Raw genomic sequence first — 17,107 nt, 5'->3', positions numbered from 1 at the left:
CAAGCTGCATCCTGTCAATGAAATTGGGTAATTTCCATTGTTGGCCCATGCTGGGAATAGAGAGACTAAACGCACCTGCTCTGCATGACTTAAAGCAAATGTGAGGAAGTCAGTATGAAATCTGTGTGAGAGAGATATGATTAATTCTGTAAGAATGGCCAGCTGGCAAGATTTCTTCCTGACTTTGAGAACTGGGGCAAAGCTGCAGCTTTGATAATCACTGGCACCTTTATGGGAATTAAAAGTGTAGTAACCTCTACTGATTTTTATTCTTTTTTATTGTGGTGGGGGGGGTTTTGTTGTGTTTTTTTTTTTTTTTTACAGTGATGTGAAGGGATAGAAAGTGCCAGAATGTCGAGAAAGATAAGCTTAAAACCAGTGTTTCAAGCAAGTTATTAGCAGTAAACACTGTACTCAGAAGTTTTGCACAGTGATGTAGGATGTGTTATCCTGCTTTTGATTATTTTGCCACCTTTTGTATCTATGATGTACTGCTGGTTTTTGAGGGGGACTTCTGTTTTTTTGTTTTGCATGTAACAGAAACTCACAGAGGTGTGATCTGTGAACAGAGGAAAATATGAACACTGATCTTAGTTGGCTGAGTTTTGTAAAAACTTGGAGCTGAGAGAAGGAAACCTCTGGTCAGAAAGACAAGTTTTCCCATAAAACCAGTCTGATTTTCATTTTAGCACTTTTACCTGTAGTTGGTATCTGCAAAGTTGGTATCTTAGCAGCAAGTCCAACTTTGCTAGGCTTAGTAGTGATATAGTATCCTTCATTCAAAAGAAACCACATAAAGCAACCACATCCCTTCACTAGCCTCATTTTATTTGGAGGCATTTCTCTAATTTGTAGCTGTATTTGGCACCTTAAAGAATGTGCACTGGGTGGAGATATCTGAAGAAGCCCATGCTGTTGTTGGACACCCACTGGGAAACTTTTTGGTAAAGACCTTTGGTATCATCTGGAGAAATTGTTCCCCATGCACAGTCACAAGTGTTGCTTCAAGACCTCCACGTGAAGTGAACCAGTAATTTCCTGCACAATTCCCAGCTTCAGTTAGGAGCTGCTGAGGAAGAGCTTCTTGTTACCAGTGTTTGAAAAACCCCATTCTGAGGAATCCTTGCTATCATTCAACAAGTAATTCTTTTGGTGATGAACAGTTGGGATTTTGCATTTGGTAGCAGTTGATGAATGAGAAGTCCTCATTAAATAATATCTTCCTCCATTTCAGCTGCTCTCCAGCCCAGTGTAACTGCCCAGGATCCTGTGTGTTATGCCCTGTTCAGCCTCCAATCCCAAGCAGTATCTGTTCATATTGCAGATGTGCTTTATGCATGTTCTGCAGACAAATATCAACCTCTCTTACATTTTTGAAGTCTCCAGCCATTCCCCCAAAAGGCCCAGGAGAAAGATTTGGGCACACTGAGTGCTGAAAGATTGACCTGCTGACTGTATATTTAAGCTGCCTTGTTATGCTTCTTTACACCTAAAGTTAGAAATGGTGTTTGGTGCAATTGTGTGATGCTGTTTCTCCCTGTTACTATACAGCTTTGCAGGAAGCAAAGAGGGGACTTTTCATTTGTTAATAGAGTATAAAATGAACTGAATTAGAAGTTCATCTGCTAAACTGAAAAGAAAGCTGGGCTGTAAGTTGCAGTATTTCTCTGCTGTGTGGACTTGTACCATAGCATGTTGTAAGAAGATGGGACAGGGATAGTGGGGCACTGCTTGGTATGTGCCCAGGAGCTTCCTGCACTTTTCTGCTCATATCTAGTACCAGCCTTTGTCCCTTTTCAGTCTTGAGTTGAAATTATTCTATTATATGTATGTGGCTATGAAAAGTTCAAAAGTGACTGAAGATAGAGGAGCCCTCATTTAGCTGCGGTAGCTTATCCAGCTCATCTTTCAGTGATCTTCAGCCAAAATCTGCAAGGTGATGACTCTTTACACCTCAAGCCTATATTCCAGCACTGTGAGACTGTAACATTTCCATTGTTGCTGTACAGATGTCCAGGCAGTTGCTTACGAGGAGCCGAAGCACTGGTGCTCCATTGTCTACTATGAGCTGAACAACCGCGTCGGGGAGGCATTCCACGCTTCTTCCACCAGCATCCTGGTGGATGGCTTCACTGATCCTTCCAACAACAAGAACAGGTTTTGCCTGGGGCTGCTCTCCAACGTTAACCGCAACTCCACCATCGAGAACACCAGGCGGCACATTGGCAAAGGTGAGGTTTGGATCTTCATGTCTATTTTGGAGTAGGGCAGGGGGCATTTCCCTTAGTCAGGACAACCTGGGCCACTTGCCTCCAGAGCAAGCTGGTCTTCCCTAGTGTGTGGGATAAGTGCTTGTGTCAGTAAACATATAATTTTCTGGCCTAGCCTTATAAACAAACTATTGTTCTTACCTGGTGTGTAATTACAGGAAGCTTTTACCCTTAATCAATTTTATAATTGCCTGAAGGCTATCAAAATCTTAATTAGAAAGAGAGGGTAAGGCAGTTTGTCTAATGAAATGTCTTGATTTATCTTGATTATTGGTGTATATGGAAGTGCAAACTGTGGTTCTTGGCACCAAATTTTTTAGCTACCCTTAGTTCCAACATAAATTAGCTATCCTAACATGTTTTGGGAGACAACCTCCTAGAACAGTTTATTCCAAATGCATTTTTCACAGGCCGGTGATTCTTTCAGTGAGAATTTTGTGCTTCCCTTCTATGGTTGTGACAGTGTCTTGCAAAAGAGAAAAGCTTCTGGTTTATGCCTGACTAATACAGTCCTCTTTTCTGAGAACTCACCTGTCATGCAAATGACAGGCAAAACCGAAATTGCCCCTTGCCATTCCTTCCAGGCAAATTTTTTAGGTATTTACGTTATTAGTCAACTCTAAATTTTCTGAGACAGTTGAGGGTTCAGCATGCCCAAACATTGGGTTGGATGTTGTAAGTGCCAATTCACGAAGTATCTTCCTCAGAGGAGGAAGGAACTGAACATGAAGAGAACAGTTGGGTCCTTTCCTTGAGTCTGAGCTCTCAGTGTGTAGAGTTTTCCTCTAGACGAGAACTGGTGCAGCTCTCAGCAGTGCACCACACCTGTGCTCTCCCACTCAAGTGCTTCCTTCTTTTCCTCCCCATCCATCTTACCAAGTATCAGGGTATTTATTTAACACCTCATTCATTTTTTTCCTGTTAAAAGTAACCCAGCTGCAAGCAGAGTTCTGCTGAAGCACTTAACTGCGTCCGTACCGCAGCAGGGTGTGGAAGAGACACGGATGCCGTTGAATGAGTCAGTGTGTACAAGTGATGATGATGTAGAGCAGTTTGTCTTTGAGGAAGGAGGAGTAAATCCCAGACTTGAAGACATAGCCATAAACGTTTTTGCAGATCAGGTGCAATGCAGTATATGTGTACCCACACAGGTACACACATTATCAGTGGCAAAATCTTCCATGACAGAGCACAGTCAAGGCTTTCTTACTGGAGTGCAGTTGAGTGTTTTAATTCTGTGTGTTCAGCTCTGTGATTTGTGACATTGTGGGAGGTGAAAGGTTTAAATAGCAAATAAACCGTTTTTAAACACAGAAGGTGAATTTTCTTGCTTTCTCAAAGCCTTTGGCATTGACTCCTACTGACACAAAGGTCCTCTGTATGTTGCTTTTCTGGGGCTTTGCTGCCATTGATAACAGGTGAGGGAGCAGGCACTAGAAGGGGAAAGGACTGTAAAATTGGTGTGTACCCTCATTTGGCAGATATGTCTGAGGAATATAAAGGCCATTTTTCTTTTTCCCCTAGCTTTCTGGAATTAAAGCTAGCTGACAAAACTCCTGCTACCCAAATTATCATTCAAGACTTTTCCAGAGAATCCAGCTTGGGGCTGCTTTAGTATCTACATATTATGCAATAATTTGGTTTATGCTCTCTTTACTTGCATTCCCAATTATTGTTCTACATAAATATAATGAGAAAAAGTTCAAGCCATCCCATGTAGTGCATCCAGTGCAGTGCATCAGAACTACAGTGCTTGCTAGTTTATTGTTGAATATACAACATGTTGATTCCTCTTTTATAGGCATATATAAAATACCCTCCTTCCACATCTCCTGCTGATGAAACAGAAGAGTAAAAATCAAGTTTAAAGACAGATAATGTTTGATATGCAGTTAATGTTTACCTCTTTAAGCAGAAACCCTATCTCTGTGGAGAAAGAGCACGAAAAACAGATGCACAGTGTGAATTTATCTAAACAACCTTCTCCTCCCAGGTGTCCATCTCTATTATGTTGGTGGGGAAGTGTACGCTGAGTGTCTCAGTGACAGCAGCATTTTTGTGCAAAGTCGGAACTGCAACTACCATCATGGGTTCCATCCCACCACTGTCTGCAAAATCCCCAGTGGCTGCAGTTTGAAGATTTTCAATAATCAAGAGTTTGCTCAGCTTTTGGCTCAGTCCGTGAACCATGGCTTTGAGACAGTGTATGAGCTTACTAAGATGTGCACCCTCCGTATGAGTTTTGTAAAGGTATGTGAAAATTTCCTTGAGATTATTTCATAAGCAGAATAAATTATTGTTTCATAATGTGGTGACTTTGAATGGTCCCGTAACTCCCTCCATCAACCTGTTATAAGCTGTTGAATTTTACGTATGGAATGCTCGTTAAGTGTAAGACAGATCTTAGAGAAATGAAGTTGGATTTGTGGAGAGAAATCCATCTGAGACACATACTCTGAAAGCTTGGGGTGATTTGAAGAAGGTATTTCTTCCCATAAGTCCTCTAAATATTGACCAGCAGCTCCCAAATTGGGAGCTGCAGTAATTATTTGGAATAATAACCTTTCTACTGTAGGAGGGCATGCAAGGTCAAGATTTGTGATGTGGCTGATGTTGTGAGTGTCAGCATAGGTACTGATATAAAAGGGCTGGTCATACACATGGAAGTAATCAAATTAAGGTGGTAACATGCCAAAGTGTTCTTCGTGATAGGAGGATGGAAACTTTCAGATGTGTTAAGACACATCTGATTCCTAAAATGGAATAGGTTGTTTATAGCTCTGCATCCTACAGGGCTGTACGGCGGTGCTGCCTGAACAGTCAAACAGAACCTCCTGTGTATAGGGTGCAGTGTTCAGAGCTGCTGCCACCTGTGTTGGGAGCTGGGTAATCCCTTCATTAGGGGTTGATACAGAGCAGAGCAAACTATCTGTGGATGTCATAGCCTTGTCTCCAGACCTGCCCCCAAAATTACTTACAAAACAATTTTGAATGCTGTTTAAATATCTCTTTATATGTTTGGTAATTACTGTAACTGAATCAGGTATGAGCTGAAACAAAACCTACTTGTCTTAACTTGAGAAACACATGGGCAATGACCATGCCCTCTTCCTCCAAGGAGCAGTGTTTCTGACTTCACCGCTCAGTTTACTATGTCCATCCAGAGAATGACACTTTGGTTCTTGTCAGACAGATGCCTCATCCCCACTTCCACATCACTCTTAGACCTCATCTTTTAATTTGGTAATCTGTTTGGCAGCATTTCCCCCCAATTTGTTCTGGTTTTGGTCTTGGCAGAGAAGACTTTATTACCCCCCTTTTCAGAACCTTTCCTAGGACCTGAGGCAGCTGGCAGTGATCTGTGGTGAAATTTTGCACTGCCACAGATTATGTCTTTAAGACTTTAAAGACTTCCATTCCAAGAGATCAAGAGATCTCAAAATGATACTTTCACCACATTTATTGGTTATTTTAGGTTATGATTTGTTTGTTGAAATGTGATAAAAGTTGGTGCAACAAGGGTGTTATGCTACCCTGCTGATAATGACACTTGAAAGATAATTTGTTAAGAAAGAAGTATGCTTCTCACTATTTAATATTATAAAATAAGGTGATTTTTTTTTTCTTTCCCCACTTATGATTCTGTTTCCAGGGTTGGGGAGCTGAGTATCATCGCCAGGATGTAACGAGCACTCCATGCTGGATAGAGATACATCTTCATGGTCCCCTCCAGTGGCTGGATAAAGTACTTACTCAGATGGGCTCTCCTCATAATCCTATTTCTTCAGTGTCTTAAAAGGTCCCAAACTCCTGCATTTTGGAAGCAGTTGAGCCTTGCATGTACTTGAAAGACGTATGAGTCAGACACACACACATTTATTTTTTTCTCCCCCGAACTGGCAACAGCTGAATAAGAGCCATGAAAATACTTGACTTCTGTGACCAACTGTTGGATTCAGAAAACAAGATAAATAAACCCCTTTGACATACTGTTGGTATAAAGAATGTTAGTTTACGTTGTAACTTACTGTGGCAAAGTTGATTTGCCGGCCTTAGTACAACAGGGACGACCGAGCCGGGATCACAGCCTGTGGGACCGAGTTCCCGAAGGATCTTCCTTTAGCTGGCGCTCTTGAGGTTCTCCTTCTTTACATCCATGTTTTCCCCTGTGTCCTCTGGAGCTAAGAGCCGATGTTGGTGAAGCCTGCTCTTTGCAGGCTCTCCTCAGTACTTCTTAAAAACATTTGTCTGAATTGATGGTTGCTGTTCTCTTTAAAAGTAAAATTCGTAAGGCTTAATCTCAATAACTGTGTACTATCTTTGAGACTGTGTCCTGACCATACTGCTGTAAGAATGTCAGGTATGTTTTTTGCTAAGTGTATGTATGGTGTATTTGAAAGTTTAGAAATTAATTAGATTTAGACCATAAAGGAATTAGGAATATTTGAATGGGGGGAGGTGGGAGTGGGAGGGGAAAATGACAACTGAAATGTAGAATATATTGTAAACATAGCGTGCTAGTTTAAACTGAGGTCTGAATTTTGCCGTGCATTTTGTTTTTATAGTGGCTTCATCTTGTTCATTCTGACTATTTTTGCCTCTTCGTTTTCCCCCAAAACAACTGCAAAGTTTCTTTTACCCATGAAGAGGACAAAATGATTAATTGCTGCAGTTTGAAGACTGCAGCTTTGTGTATTTCAAGACAAAATTGTACAGAATGCTCTTTAACTATTGAGCAGTTTTATACAGTTTATGTAACAGAAGTAGGCTTTTAATTTTGTAAGAGAACCTTGTTTTGCCAAATCTAGTAACTGTTAATTGTTTGGAGGACTTCAGTATCCCCATATGGGTCTATTTCAAACTTAAAAAAAATATATATATTTTTAATTTTTATTTTTTTTTACTGCTTGGTTTATTTTCTTCTCTTTGATCTTTTATATTCACATAAGCTGTAGTACTTTTAATTATCTTTATTCCAAAACTAGTGGGTCCTCTTTACTGGAAGTTTTGAATAAAACCTGTTGTTACTGCTTACATTTGATTAAAACCTTGTCTTGTCCACTTCTTAGTAGACCCTTAACAAACCAAATAAAGATATAGTCTTGAGGAGGAACAACTAAAAATGAAGATATGCTGAGCTGAGCTTTCTCCACGCTTCTGCTTTTGCTCTGGGGAGGGGTGAGGGAAGGACTGTCCCACTGCAGCTGGAAAGTGTCTGTCAGGTGCTGGGATTATGGAATTGGAGAGACTGGGGGTTGACCAGAGTTCCAGTGCCTGTGCCTGGCTAAAGTGGACCATGGAGCGCTTGCAGGAGCATGAGGGAAAGCTGAGCAGCAGAGATGAATGTGTGTTCAGCCAGATGTACGTGTGTGTGTGTCACTGTAATGAGTAATAGCCCTTTTTGGAGAATGAGGCAATCCCTCTCTCTTTCTCTCTTTCTCTCTTTCTCTCTTTCTCTCTTTCTCTCTTTCTCTCTTTCTCTCTTTCTCTCTTTCTCTCTTTCTCTCTTTCTCTCTCTCTTTCTCTCTTTCTCTCTTTCTCTCTTTCTCTCTCTCTCTCTCTCTCTTTCTCTCTCTCTCTCTTTCTCTCTTTCTCTCTTTCTCTCTTTCTCTCTTTCTCTCTTTCTCTCTTTCTCTCTTTCTCTCTTTCTCTCTTTCTCTCTTTCTCTCTTTCTCTCTTCTCTCTTTCTCTCTTTCTCTCTCTCTCTCTCTCTCTCTCTTTCTCTCTTTCTCTCTTTCTCTCTTTCTCTCTTTCTCTCTTTCTCTCTTTCTCTCTTTCTCTCTTTCTCTCTTTCTCTCTTTCTCTCTTTCTCTCTTTCTCTCTTTCTCTTTCTCTCTTTCTCTCTTTTTCTCTTTCTCTCTTTCTCTCTTTCTCTCTTTCTCTCTTTCTCTCTTTCTCTCTTTCTCTCTTTCTCTCTTTCTCTCTTTCTCTCTTTCTCTCTTTCTCTCTTTCTCTCTTTCTCTCTTTCTCTCTTTCTCTCTTTCTCTCTTTCTCTCTTTCTCTCCCTCTCTCCCTCTCTCCCTCTCTCCCTCTCTCCCTCTCTCCCTCTCTCTCTCAACTTAGTATACATTCTAAAAATTCACGTCTTCCCCTGCTAAGGGGAAAAAAGTCCACGATGTTTGAGTTCCCGATTAAGGAGAACTTGGTTAGTGACTTTTTTGTACTTTTAAATTCCAAGAACAGCTATTTTATTTTTTTAGATTCAGTTTAACATATCTTTTTCGTAACGAGTCAGTCATAGCACAAATGTAACTCTTTAAAATAAAGAAAATTTAAAGATGACCAAAAAGTGAAAGAATGCTTTTTGCTGCTCAGTTACTGTCTCTGTCTTTTCTGTGCTCAGCCCCTGCTACATTGACTCCCAACCAGTTTCATTCCTTTTGTTGGAATGCAGCTGTGAGGTAGTGACTTCTTTTAATTAGTGCTGTAACCATCCATCATGCAAGTCTCAAGAGCGTTTCTATTTGGATGTTTTCATGTTTGGATGATCCTGTGCAAGTTTTGGTAAACTTTGAAATAGCTTTGGAATAAGGAAAGACCTTTTTTCGTTCTGACTGCTTTGAATGTTACTGTCTTTTGTGTTTTGGGCTGTAATGCCTCTCTGTTTTTCCTAAACGGAGATTAAAATTAGAAAATACTCTCTCTGCAGTATCTCAGAAATTTTCAGTGGTAATCTGAATTAACTGGGACCGGCAAGATCCCAGTTTTTGTAAGTTCCTAAAAATTGTTGTTGATTTTTCTATTTTGTTGATAGTGTTGAAATGCTGCATGCATAATATTTTCTTTATCTGTTAGCCAGCTTTTTGTTTGGGGTGTGGAGACGACAGGGGCAAGGCAAAAGTGTACCTTCATGTGATGGCCCAGAGTATCTCAGCTGTACTTTATTAAATAGGACGAGTGGATTAGAATAGCACCTGAGACTGTTGTGGTTTTGGCTGGGGTAGGGATAATTTTTTTTCACAATGCTGGTATGGGGCTGTGTTTTGGATTTTTGCTAAAAACAGTGTTCATAGAACAGGGATGTTTTTGTTACTGCTGAGCAAGGCTTACACAGTCAAGGCCTTTTCTGCCTCTCACCCCACCCCACCAGCAAGGAGGCTGCAGGGAGTTGGGAGGGGACACAGCTGGGATGGCTGACCCTGACTGACCCAAGGGATATCCCATACCACGTGGTGTCATGCTCAGAATGTAGAACTGGGGAAAAAGAAGGAAGGAGGGGATGTTTGGAGTGATGGTGATTGTCTTCCTAAGTCACCACTATGCGTGATGAGACCCTGCTGTTCTGGGGATGGGATGCAGGGAATGAATTCCTTGTTTTGCCTTGCGTGCGTGTGCAACTTTCGCTTTACTTACGAAACTGTCTTTATCTCGACCTACAAGTTTTCTCTCTCTTACCCTCCCAATTCTCTCCTCCACCCCACCTGGAGTGAGTGAGCAGCTGTGTGGTGCTTAGTTACCAGCTGGGATTAAACCACAACAGTCTGGTAGCCAGAAACACAGGAGGCAGGGCAGAATTTACCTGGGAGGAAGCAACTGCTAGCTCGATGCTCTTGTGAAGATTTTTGGAGCAATTTGAACAAGTTTTCTTATTGATCTGCCCCACTTGGGATAGTTGGAGTCAGAAAGCTGGAAAAGGCAAAGGACAAGACAGAATTAAAAGTGTTTCTCACTGACCATCAGAGAATGACGAGAGCTAGAAACTTGGACAGAGCCTACGGTGTCAGCTCTGTAACCAGGTGAGTTCCTGCTGCTTATTTGGTTTTATTTCCCCATAGTTTCCTTGGTTTAGTCTTCCAAACAAAAGAGTTGAATACAGAAGACACTCCTTGAAAAGCCAAGGCAAGTTCCTGTTAGGAGAAACTCAAAGGCATGGATAACTGTTTAGAAAAAGTATCGAGGAAAAGCAGTGAACAGTACAAGTGGAGACAAATAATGCCATGGAGCTGAACGTGTTTTGAAATGTCTTCTTTGGCTTTTTAGTGCTGGAAATAAAATAATTCTCCCTAGGTGGAGATGACTTTTTAACCATTTAAAAGTCTCTGGTGAACCTTTAAAAGATTTGTTGAAAGCTAAGAGAGGTAGTCTGGTTACCTGTGTGGTTTTAGGAAGGTATGGAGAGAAAAAATTCATGTTTTAACAGATCCTGTAACAGAGTCGTGGACCTGATCTTCTAATGCTTGCTGACCTGGTATTGCTATCTACTTTGTTAAAGCCATTTGCTTTCTAAATCACTTCTCTTGTTACCATAGCTATGTTTTCACAACTGTAGTTGTCTTTTCTAGCCTCAACAAATGTAGTTCTATGAGTATCATTTTTTGAAGACAATAAATCAGCACCAGAGAAGTTTGAAATTTATATGGACCTTCCTTGGTGTGCCTGTCTTCCTGATTTTTCCTTTGTCTTGCCACATGTTAAACATTTGATTGACATTTTGGAAGTTGGCTGTGTTTTGATGCTCTCTTTATTAATTGCTGCTGGTTTGTTCTGTGAAGCACATTGTAGCCTCTTATCCTGCTCTTGAGATTCAAGATTCATAACTGTGAACTAGCAGTCACCTTTTCCTGGATGTTTGCCTAAATATACAACATAACTCTTCCATCACCAGTCATGGTAGAGCAATATATTTTTTACATGCATCATCTCACAGTTCATTTTCTTCAAATAAGTTTGTAATTCTGTACAGGAAGGAAGGGAAAATGGCTCTTCTTTTCCTCTGCTCCTTTCTGCCCTTGACTTAACGAAGAGAGACACCCTTGTCATGTTGTCCTTTAGGGGATCTAGTATCCTCTCTGTTCCCTAAGCCCCCCTCCCTGATTTCTATGTTCTTGATGACTTGCTTTATTTTTTTGAACTCTTTGCAAGTAGCTTTTTCTCTCATTCTTTTCTTATACCTGCTGGATGTTTCAGTCAGACAGAAAACCCTCTACAGGATGCCTACCAAAGGCAGGTAAAGAATCATGGGTTGCTGTAGGCACTGGAAGCCACTCATAAAGATACACATGCTTCACAGGAACCACTTTTTCAACCCCTGCTGTGTTAAATCTTCTTTGGAAGAGGAAGAAGAAGATATACAGGTTTGTGCTATTGGATTTCACTTTTGCTTGGGTTTACTGTTTTAAAGGTTTTTTACCAATTTAAGATTCTCTTCCCTCCTCTCTGCAGTATTATGTCACTTGGTTTGCATCTGACTGAAGTGATAGAATTTGTCAGCCAGAGTGCTCAGGCTTTCTATTTAGTGATTGTGTTCCCTGACTGCTGCCTTCAGCTCTACAGGCAAGCCTGGCACTTGTTCTTGTCATCTCTCTCTCTCCCAACAGGCTCCAGAATAAATAACTTGTCTGGTTTATGAAATGAAGCTTCCGTACTCTCCGCTTGCCTTGGTGACTTGCTCAGAGGGGAAACCTCTGCGGGACAAAATGAATCTGTGTAGCTGTAGCTGTCTCTCATTGGCAGGGGCCGCTGATATGTGTGGGCTGGCTGAAGTGGTCCTTGTTGTCAGGGGCTGCCACTCTCAGGAGATGCTGTTCCTGTCCCTGTGCCACCGCGGGTCACGTGTCTGTGTGCCTTCATGTGCTCTGAGCTGCCTGGAATTTGATTCAGTCATCTTTCAGGAATTTTTTTTATTCTAGTGGCTGCAGATTCATAGTTTTTTTCTTAGGAGTTGGTTTGTGATTTCCCCTTTTCATCCTGCTCTTAAGGTATGAGTTGAAAAATCCATATCATCTCTTTATGATCCTGCCAGTTCATCTGAGACTTTAAATCCATAAAGCTCAGAGGAGGCTGTTGTAGTTAAATTTTGAAGAAGTAAGCACCTTCACTTGCTTCAGATTGTAGACAGGAGTAAAGATATCTCATAGCAGTGATAAAACTCTGTGCTGTAGTAAATGTAAAATGAGCTAGAATTGTGTTACAGAGGGGACTCTGCACGTGCAAAACAGGCTTTCTTTGCTCAAAGAGTTTGATTTAAGTGGAGAGGTCACTTGCTTAGGCATGGTGGGAAGAGCTCAGTCTGCCATTGTAAGGATCGTCTAGTTTTCCTATTGCAGCTTCTTTCTTTCCCCAGTATCCCTGTAACACGTAAAAACATTCTTTTATATGAAGAAAAATGGTGTGCCTAACTTCCCTTTCCCTCACTCTTTCTTGTATGATAACTTTGGTTTTCTCTTCCTTTAGATTACTGAGTCGAGCTTAGCACAAGCAGAGAATGAGACTTGATGTGTGTAGTGCTGCAGTAACACTTCACTATTTTTTGGAGCGCTTGGTTCTTGGCAGGAGAGCAGGGTCTGTCTCATCTCTGAGCCCTTCACTTCTGCCTTCTGTTGATACTTTAGGGACTGGTAATCCTGAGTGTTTTCAGATATATATGTGGAGACTGAAAGATGGCTGCTGTCCCATCAGATATTCCTTCAAGCTTGTAGACCAGTCTCCTCAAGTCAAAATCACCATAGGCCATAGTGCTGGCAACAGCACTGTTTAGAAACTGGATCCAAGCATGGCTTCATTTTGAACATGACTTGGGCAATGGTTTGACTACAAACAGACTTTACGAACGTCTCAAACACAGCTTGATCCCTGTGTCTGTTGGATTTGGTCCACCCTGTTTTCTAAAGCAGCACAGAAAGAAGCTACCTTGATCTGCATGCTCTGAAGACTTATGAGTCCAGGAGTTGGATTTTTATCTTGTGCCAAGAGAGCAGCTCTGTAAATACTCTTTCATGGGGTAGCTTTTAATTGGGGTGTGGGATTTCTTTGTACCCCCACTGAAAATTGACACAGCTCTTAATTCAGAATACATTCTGGGCATTGTGGCCAACCAGTTTTTTACCACACTTGGTCTTTCAGGAATCATGTAATTGCTTTAAATGTTCCTGTGATTTCCCCAAGTCACAGGAGAAAATTTGAGCAGATATAGCAATAATGCTTCAGTTGAATTTGATGAGCCTGCATTGGTAGAAAGCAGCTATTTGCATTCTTACAATCAAAATGTTAAAACACTAAACTTTCTAGAAATATATCATCTTCAAAACGGTTCTAAGAAAAGCACTGAGATGTCTTAACATTCATATGGGCACATATGGCAGTTTAAGCTCTCACCTTGAAGTAGGAGCCTCAAGTTGGAGGACCCTGATTCAGCAGCGCATACTTTCAGCAAGGGGCCATCTGTTCTGCCTCAGGGGATCTGTAAGCACCAGAGTAATCCCTATTGTGAGTTATCAACAGAGGCAAAGCAAAAAAACAGTGGCAAGGGAGGGTTCCTGATCTTCTTTCAGAGGGAGATTTACTGCTGTGGCCTCTGATTCTCCCATCCCTGATACACCACTGCCCCTTCGATAGAACATGGATATGGTGTTGCTTTTAGGATAAGCAAAGCTGGATAGGGAGATGAAGAGAACTGCAAGCTGGTCTTAGTCTTATTTCTCTCCTTTTTCTGCCCCAGTTACCCTAAGAAACAAACAGAAGCCAGTCCTGTGTCAGTGACTGCCTTGTCAGGGAGGAGCCAAGGGAGCAGCAGTGGTGACACTGATGTAGCTGGGGAGCTGAGCTGCTGAAGAGCAGGTACAGGAAGGGTGGCTGGCTGAGGAAGTACCAAGAGAGTGTGTTCACAGCCAGGTTTTCTAACCATCACTGGAGAAAGGAGCATTCCCTGTGCTTTCTGTGCCAGCAGCAGTGGGTGGCTGACTGGGGTATGGCAGTGCCATACATGGAACGATCCCAAACATGGTCAGACCTGGAACTCCACAGCTGAACATGCATAGAGGCTGTCTTGCATGTGGGCATTGTGTTGGACTAGAGTGGGGGGAAAGGATCGCCTGATGGTGCTATGAGTGATCTCACTGTGTGTGGCGTTTATTTTTGTTGTCTGGGTGCTCTTGCACTGTTGTTCCTTCAGTAATAAGGTGGATGAAGTGGAGGATGTGGCCTTTCCTCTGTTGTTTTTTTTTTTTTTTTCCATGCTCTTTTTCCACCTTTGTGTTTTGTAAAACGTTACTTTCTCTCCTTACACTGGGAATTACCATGGCCTCACACAGGTGGTGTATACAAGAAGCCCAGTCAAAATTCATTATTTCTACAACTGTATATGGCACGCCTGAAAAATGTGATATGGCCTGTCACATAAACAGGAAACAGCCCTTGTAGGGGACTGGGTGGAACTGAAGGCCTAATCCAAATAACACTGTTAGTCATCCCCATATGGTCACCTTTCAGTGCCATGCAAGTTTGGAAAACGTGATTGTAACTGGTTTCCACATGCTGGATGAATGTGTAGATACCAGATGGTGCCTTGCTTTTTTAAGTCTTTTCCTAAAATCAATCTGAGACATGAATGTTTTACGTACAGGAGCTGTGGGTGAAAGCCTGCACGTGTGAAGGTTGATGTTTACACAGGAGCAGGGATGGAACCTGCACCACTGGAAGCAGGGTTGAGGTTTCTCTGATCATCTGAAGCTTCTGATGACAATAAGTAGTAAAAACTAGAGAGGCAGCAAATATTATTAAAGACATAGTTGTTGTGGTGGAATGCAATGTACTTTTAAGTGCTGGCTAGTATGTCAGTAAAAGCTGGCCTAATTTCCTCAAAAAGAATACCATGTATTGTAACAATTGACTGATGACATCCTCTTTAGGCATATAAAATAATTAGGGACTTTCAATTTCCCTATATTCAAAGGTATAATCTATGGATTAAATTCTGTGTCTGGTTTTGGTTTTTCAAATGCAGAACAAGAAGGCTCCTTGTGAAGTTCCTAATTCTTGTTCCTTGCAGTCTGATCCCTCTTTCCTCAATCTTTCTTCCTCTGAGTGCTTAAGGAGGTTTTGAGAGCATAGTAAACAGGTTCATTACTGAAAGAGAGTAGAGTACGAGCTGATATGATACCATGTGAAGATATTTAGTGTATACCTGGAAAAACAAGCAGTTGCACGTGGGGTATTTTTAATTTCTGGTTTTTGTTGTTGGGCATTTTTAAGTATCCTGTTTATTTTTGTGGGTTGTTGGGAGTGCAGCTTCCAGACTGCAAGTCTGACATGGTTAACCTTTGCTGGTTTGCTGGTTTGCTACTAAGGTACAAATTATGCGATTGGAAATATTGTTACATTCCTTTTTTTTTTAGAGAAGGCAAATTCTATAAGACCCTAATTTTTAAGGCACGGTTGAGAATAGAAAATAGTGATATTTTGCTCAATATGGGTTTGTTGTGCATTTCATTGTACCAGAAAAATGGAGCTCAGTGGCAAAACTACAGCACCCAGTGGCTACCAACTGGCACAGCAGTTGCACAGAGCTTAGGCCTTCATGTGGTCCTGAAGTTCTTTTGCTCCATAGGTACTTGTCCTCTTTAGATACACTGTAACACCTCTCAGTGATAATAGAGGAGGGGTTAAGAAATTAAAGTTGAGAGACTGTGGTGTCTGACAAAATGAGGCATGCATAGTGTGTAGAATCCAACCCAGGCTAGGTTGAAAGTAATAGTCGTGTGGTACAACTGTTTGGAAACACACAATGTTAATGCACAAGCTTGGGGTGCATCACTTCATTTTGTCTCATCAGATGTGCTTAAGTGGTGATCTTTTGTGAGTTTGAAGGGTTTTTGTGCTTGGTTTTTGTTGGGGTTTTGTTTTGCTTTTCCTGGAAAGCTGGATGAAAAGAGGTCAGAAATTGGAGTCCTGATATCTGGAGAGGGGGGAGTACAGGGATCTGCTTCACTTCCTTCCCTGCCACATCCCCCAAATGAATTCTTCCTCTGTAGGTTTTATGGGAGGAAAGGGAAAAATCTGGAGGGACTTGCTCCATGTGGCTTCCCTCTGGCTAAAGCTGACCCAGCAACAGGGGGAGATGTCACACTGGAACAGATGCTGTGCTCTTCAGATGAATTATGAATTTCAGCCTCTGAAAAGATCAGTCTAAAAGCCTGAGGGCTATGAAGGGAGGGAAAATAACTTTGAAAAACTGAAACTCCACTTTGGGTGCATAAAGATTTGAGAGAAATTCTTTTAGGAATGCTGCATTTGAAGTGTATTTGAGCCTCATACATGTTATGCATATGCAGAAGTGCAGTAAGTCCCAGTCAGGTGATGGGCTGGCTGCATCATGCATGCTATCAGGTGGCATATGGTATGGTCAGAAGGACTTCATAGAGGGATTAAGTAAATTCAAACAGAAGGTATTTTGCAGTTTCCCTGGGTACCCCGTTCCAGTTATTAATCACTCTTGTTGTTAGAATGCTTCTTCCGTTATTTGGTTTAAATTTGCCTTTCTGCAAATTGAAGTGATTATTTCTTAGTCTGCTTTTGATAGTGATGCAGCAAATCATTCACTGTCATCTGCATAACACCACATGCCTTGAAGAAGGATATGTTCCCACTCCATCCCCTGCTCTTCCAGTTCTCCTCTTGTCAGTAACCTCATTTTTAAGGTCTTTGTTTTTTTCACTTTTAAATGTACTTGGTGAAGTTTTCCTCTGGGTTCCTTCCCCTTCTAGTAGGGACCCTGAGACTGAGTACTGTAGTTGATTTGAGGCCTCATCAGTGCTTCAAAGTTATCAAGTGGAGAGCTGGGTAAAGTGAAATGGTGACTTCCTTTCTTCATTGTAGCACTTCTCTCAATACATCTCAGAATTGCATTTTGCAACATCATTTCCAGTCTGCGATTTCCAAACATTTTTAGTAGGATGGGTGCCTGGCCAAATGGCCTTGCTTTGTAGCAATGTCTATGTATTTTATACAAATGTCTCTTGCACTTGCCTTTAGTGACTGTCCCTCCACTAGAAACACAGAGGATTTCCATCATATTTTCCTGGGAATCTGGAGGCATTCATCATCTCATGGTGTTTTCATAA

At 41.5% G+C, this 17,107-nt stretch overlaps 1 protein-coding gene across 5 annotated transcripts in view; it reads left to right on the top strand.

Moving 5' to 3' along the window:
- The window catches only part of SMAD1 (SMAD family member 1), a 48,881-nt gene extending 41,564 nt beyond the window's left edge, over positions 1-7,317 (top strand). For all 5 annotated transcript variants that reach the window (XM_032686352.1, XM_032686355.1, XM_032686353.1 and 2 more), the window contains exons 5-7: positions 2,010-2,231; positions 4,264-4,520; positions 5,923-7,317. In XM_032686352.1, the coding sequence (XP_032542243.1) occupies positions 2,010-2,231; positions 4,264-4,520; positions 5,923-6,066 (623 nt within the window). In that variant the 3' untranslated portion in view covers positions 6,067-7,317. The remainder of the gene's footprint in view (positions 1-2,009; positions 2,232-4,263; positions 4,521-5,922) is intronic.
- Positions 7,318-17,107: the final 9,790 nt, after the last annotated feature.

This window comes from Chiroxiphia lanceolata, chromosome 4 (genome assembly GCF_009829145.1).
Source record: "Chiroxiphia lanceolata isolate bChiLan1 chromosome 4, bChiLan1.pri, whole genome shotgun sequence".
NCBI classification, from domain to species: domain Eukaryota; kingdom Metazoa; phylum Chordata; class Aves; order Passeriformes; family Pipridae; genus Chiroxiphia; species Chiroxiphia lanceolata.
The sequence above is the reverse complement of the archived record's forward strand: the minus strand, read 5'-3'. Positions and strand labels throughout refer to the sequence as shown.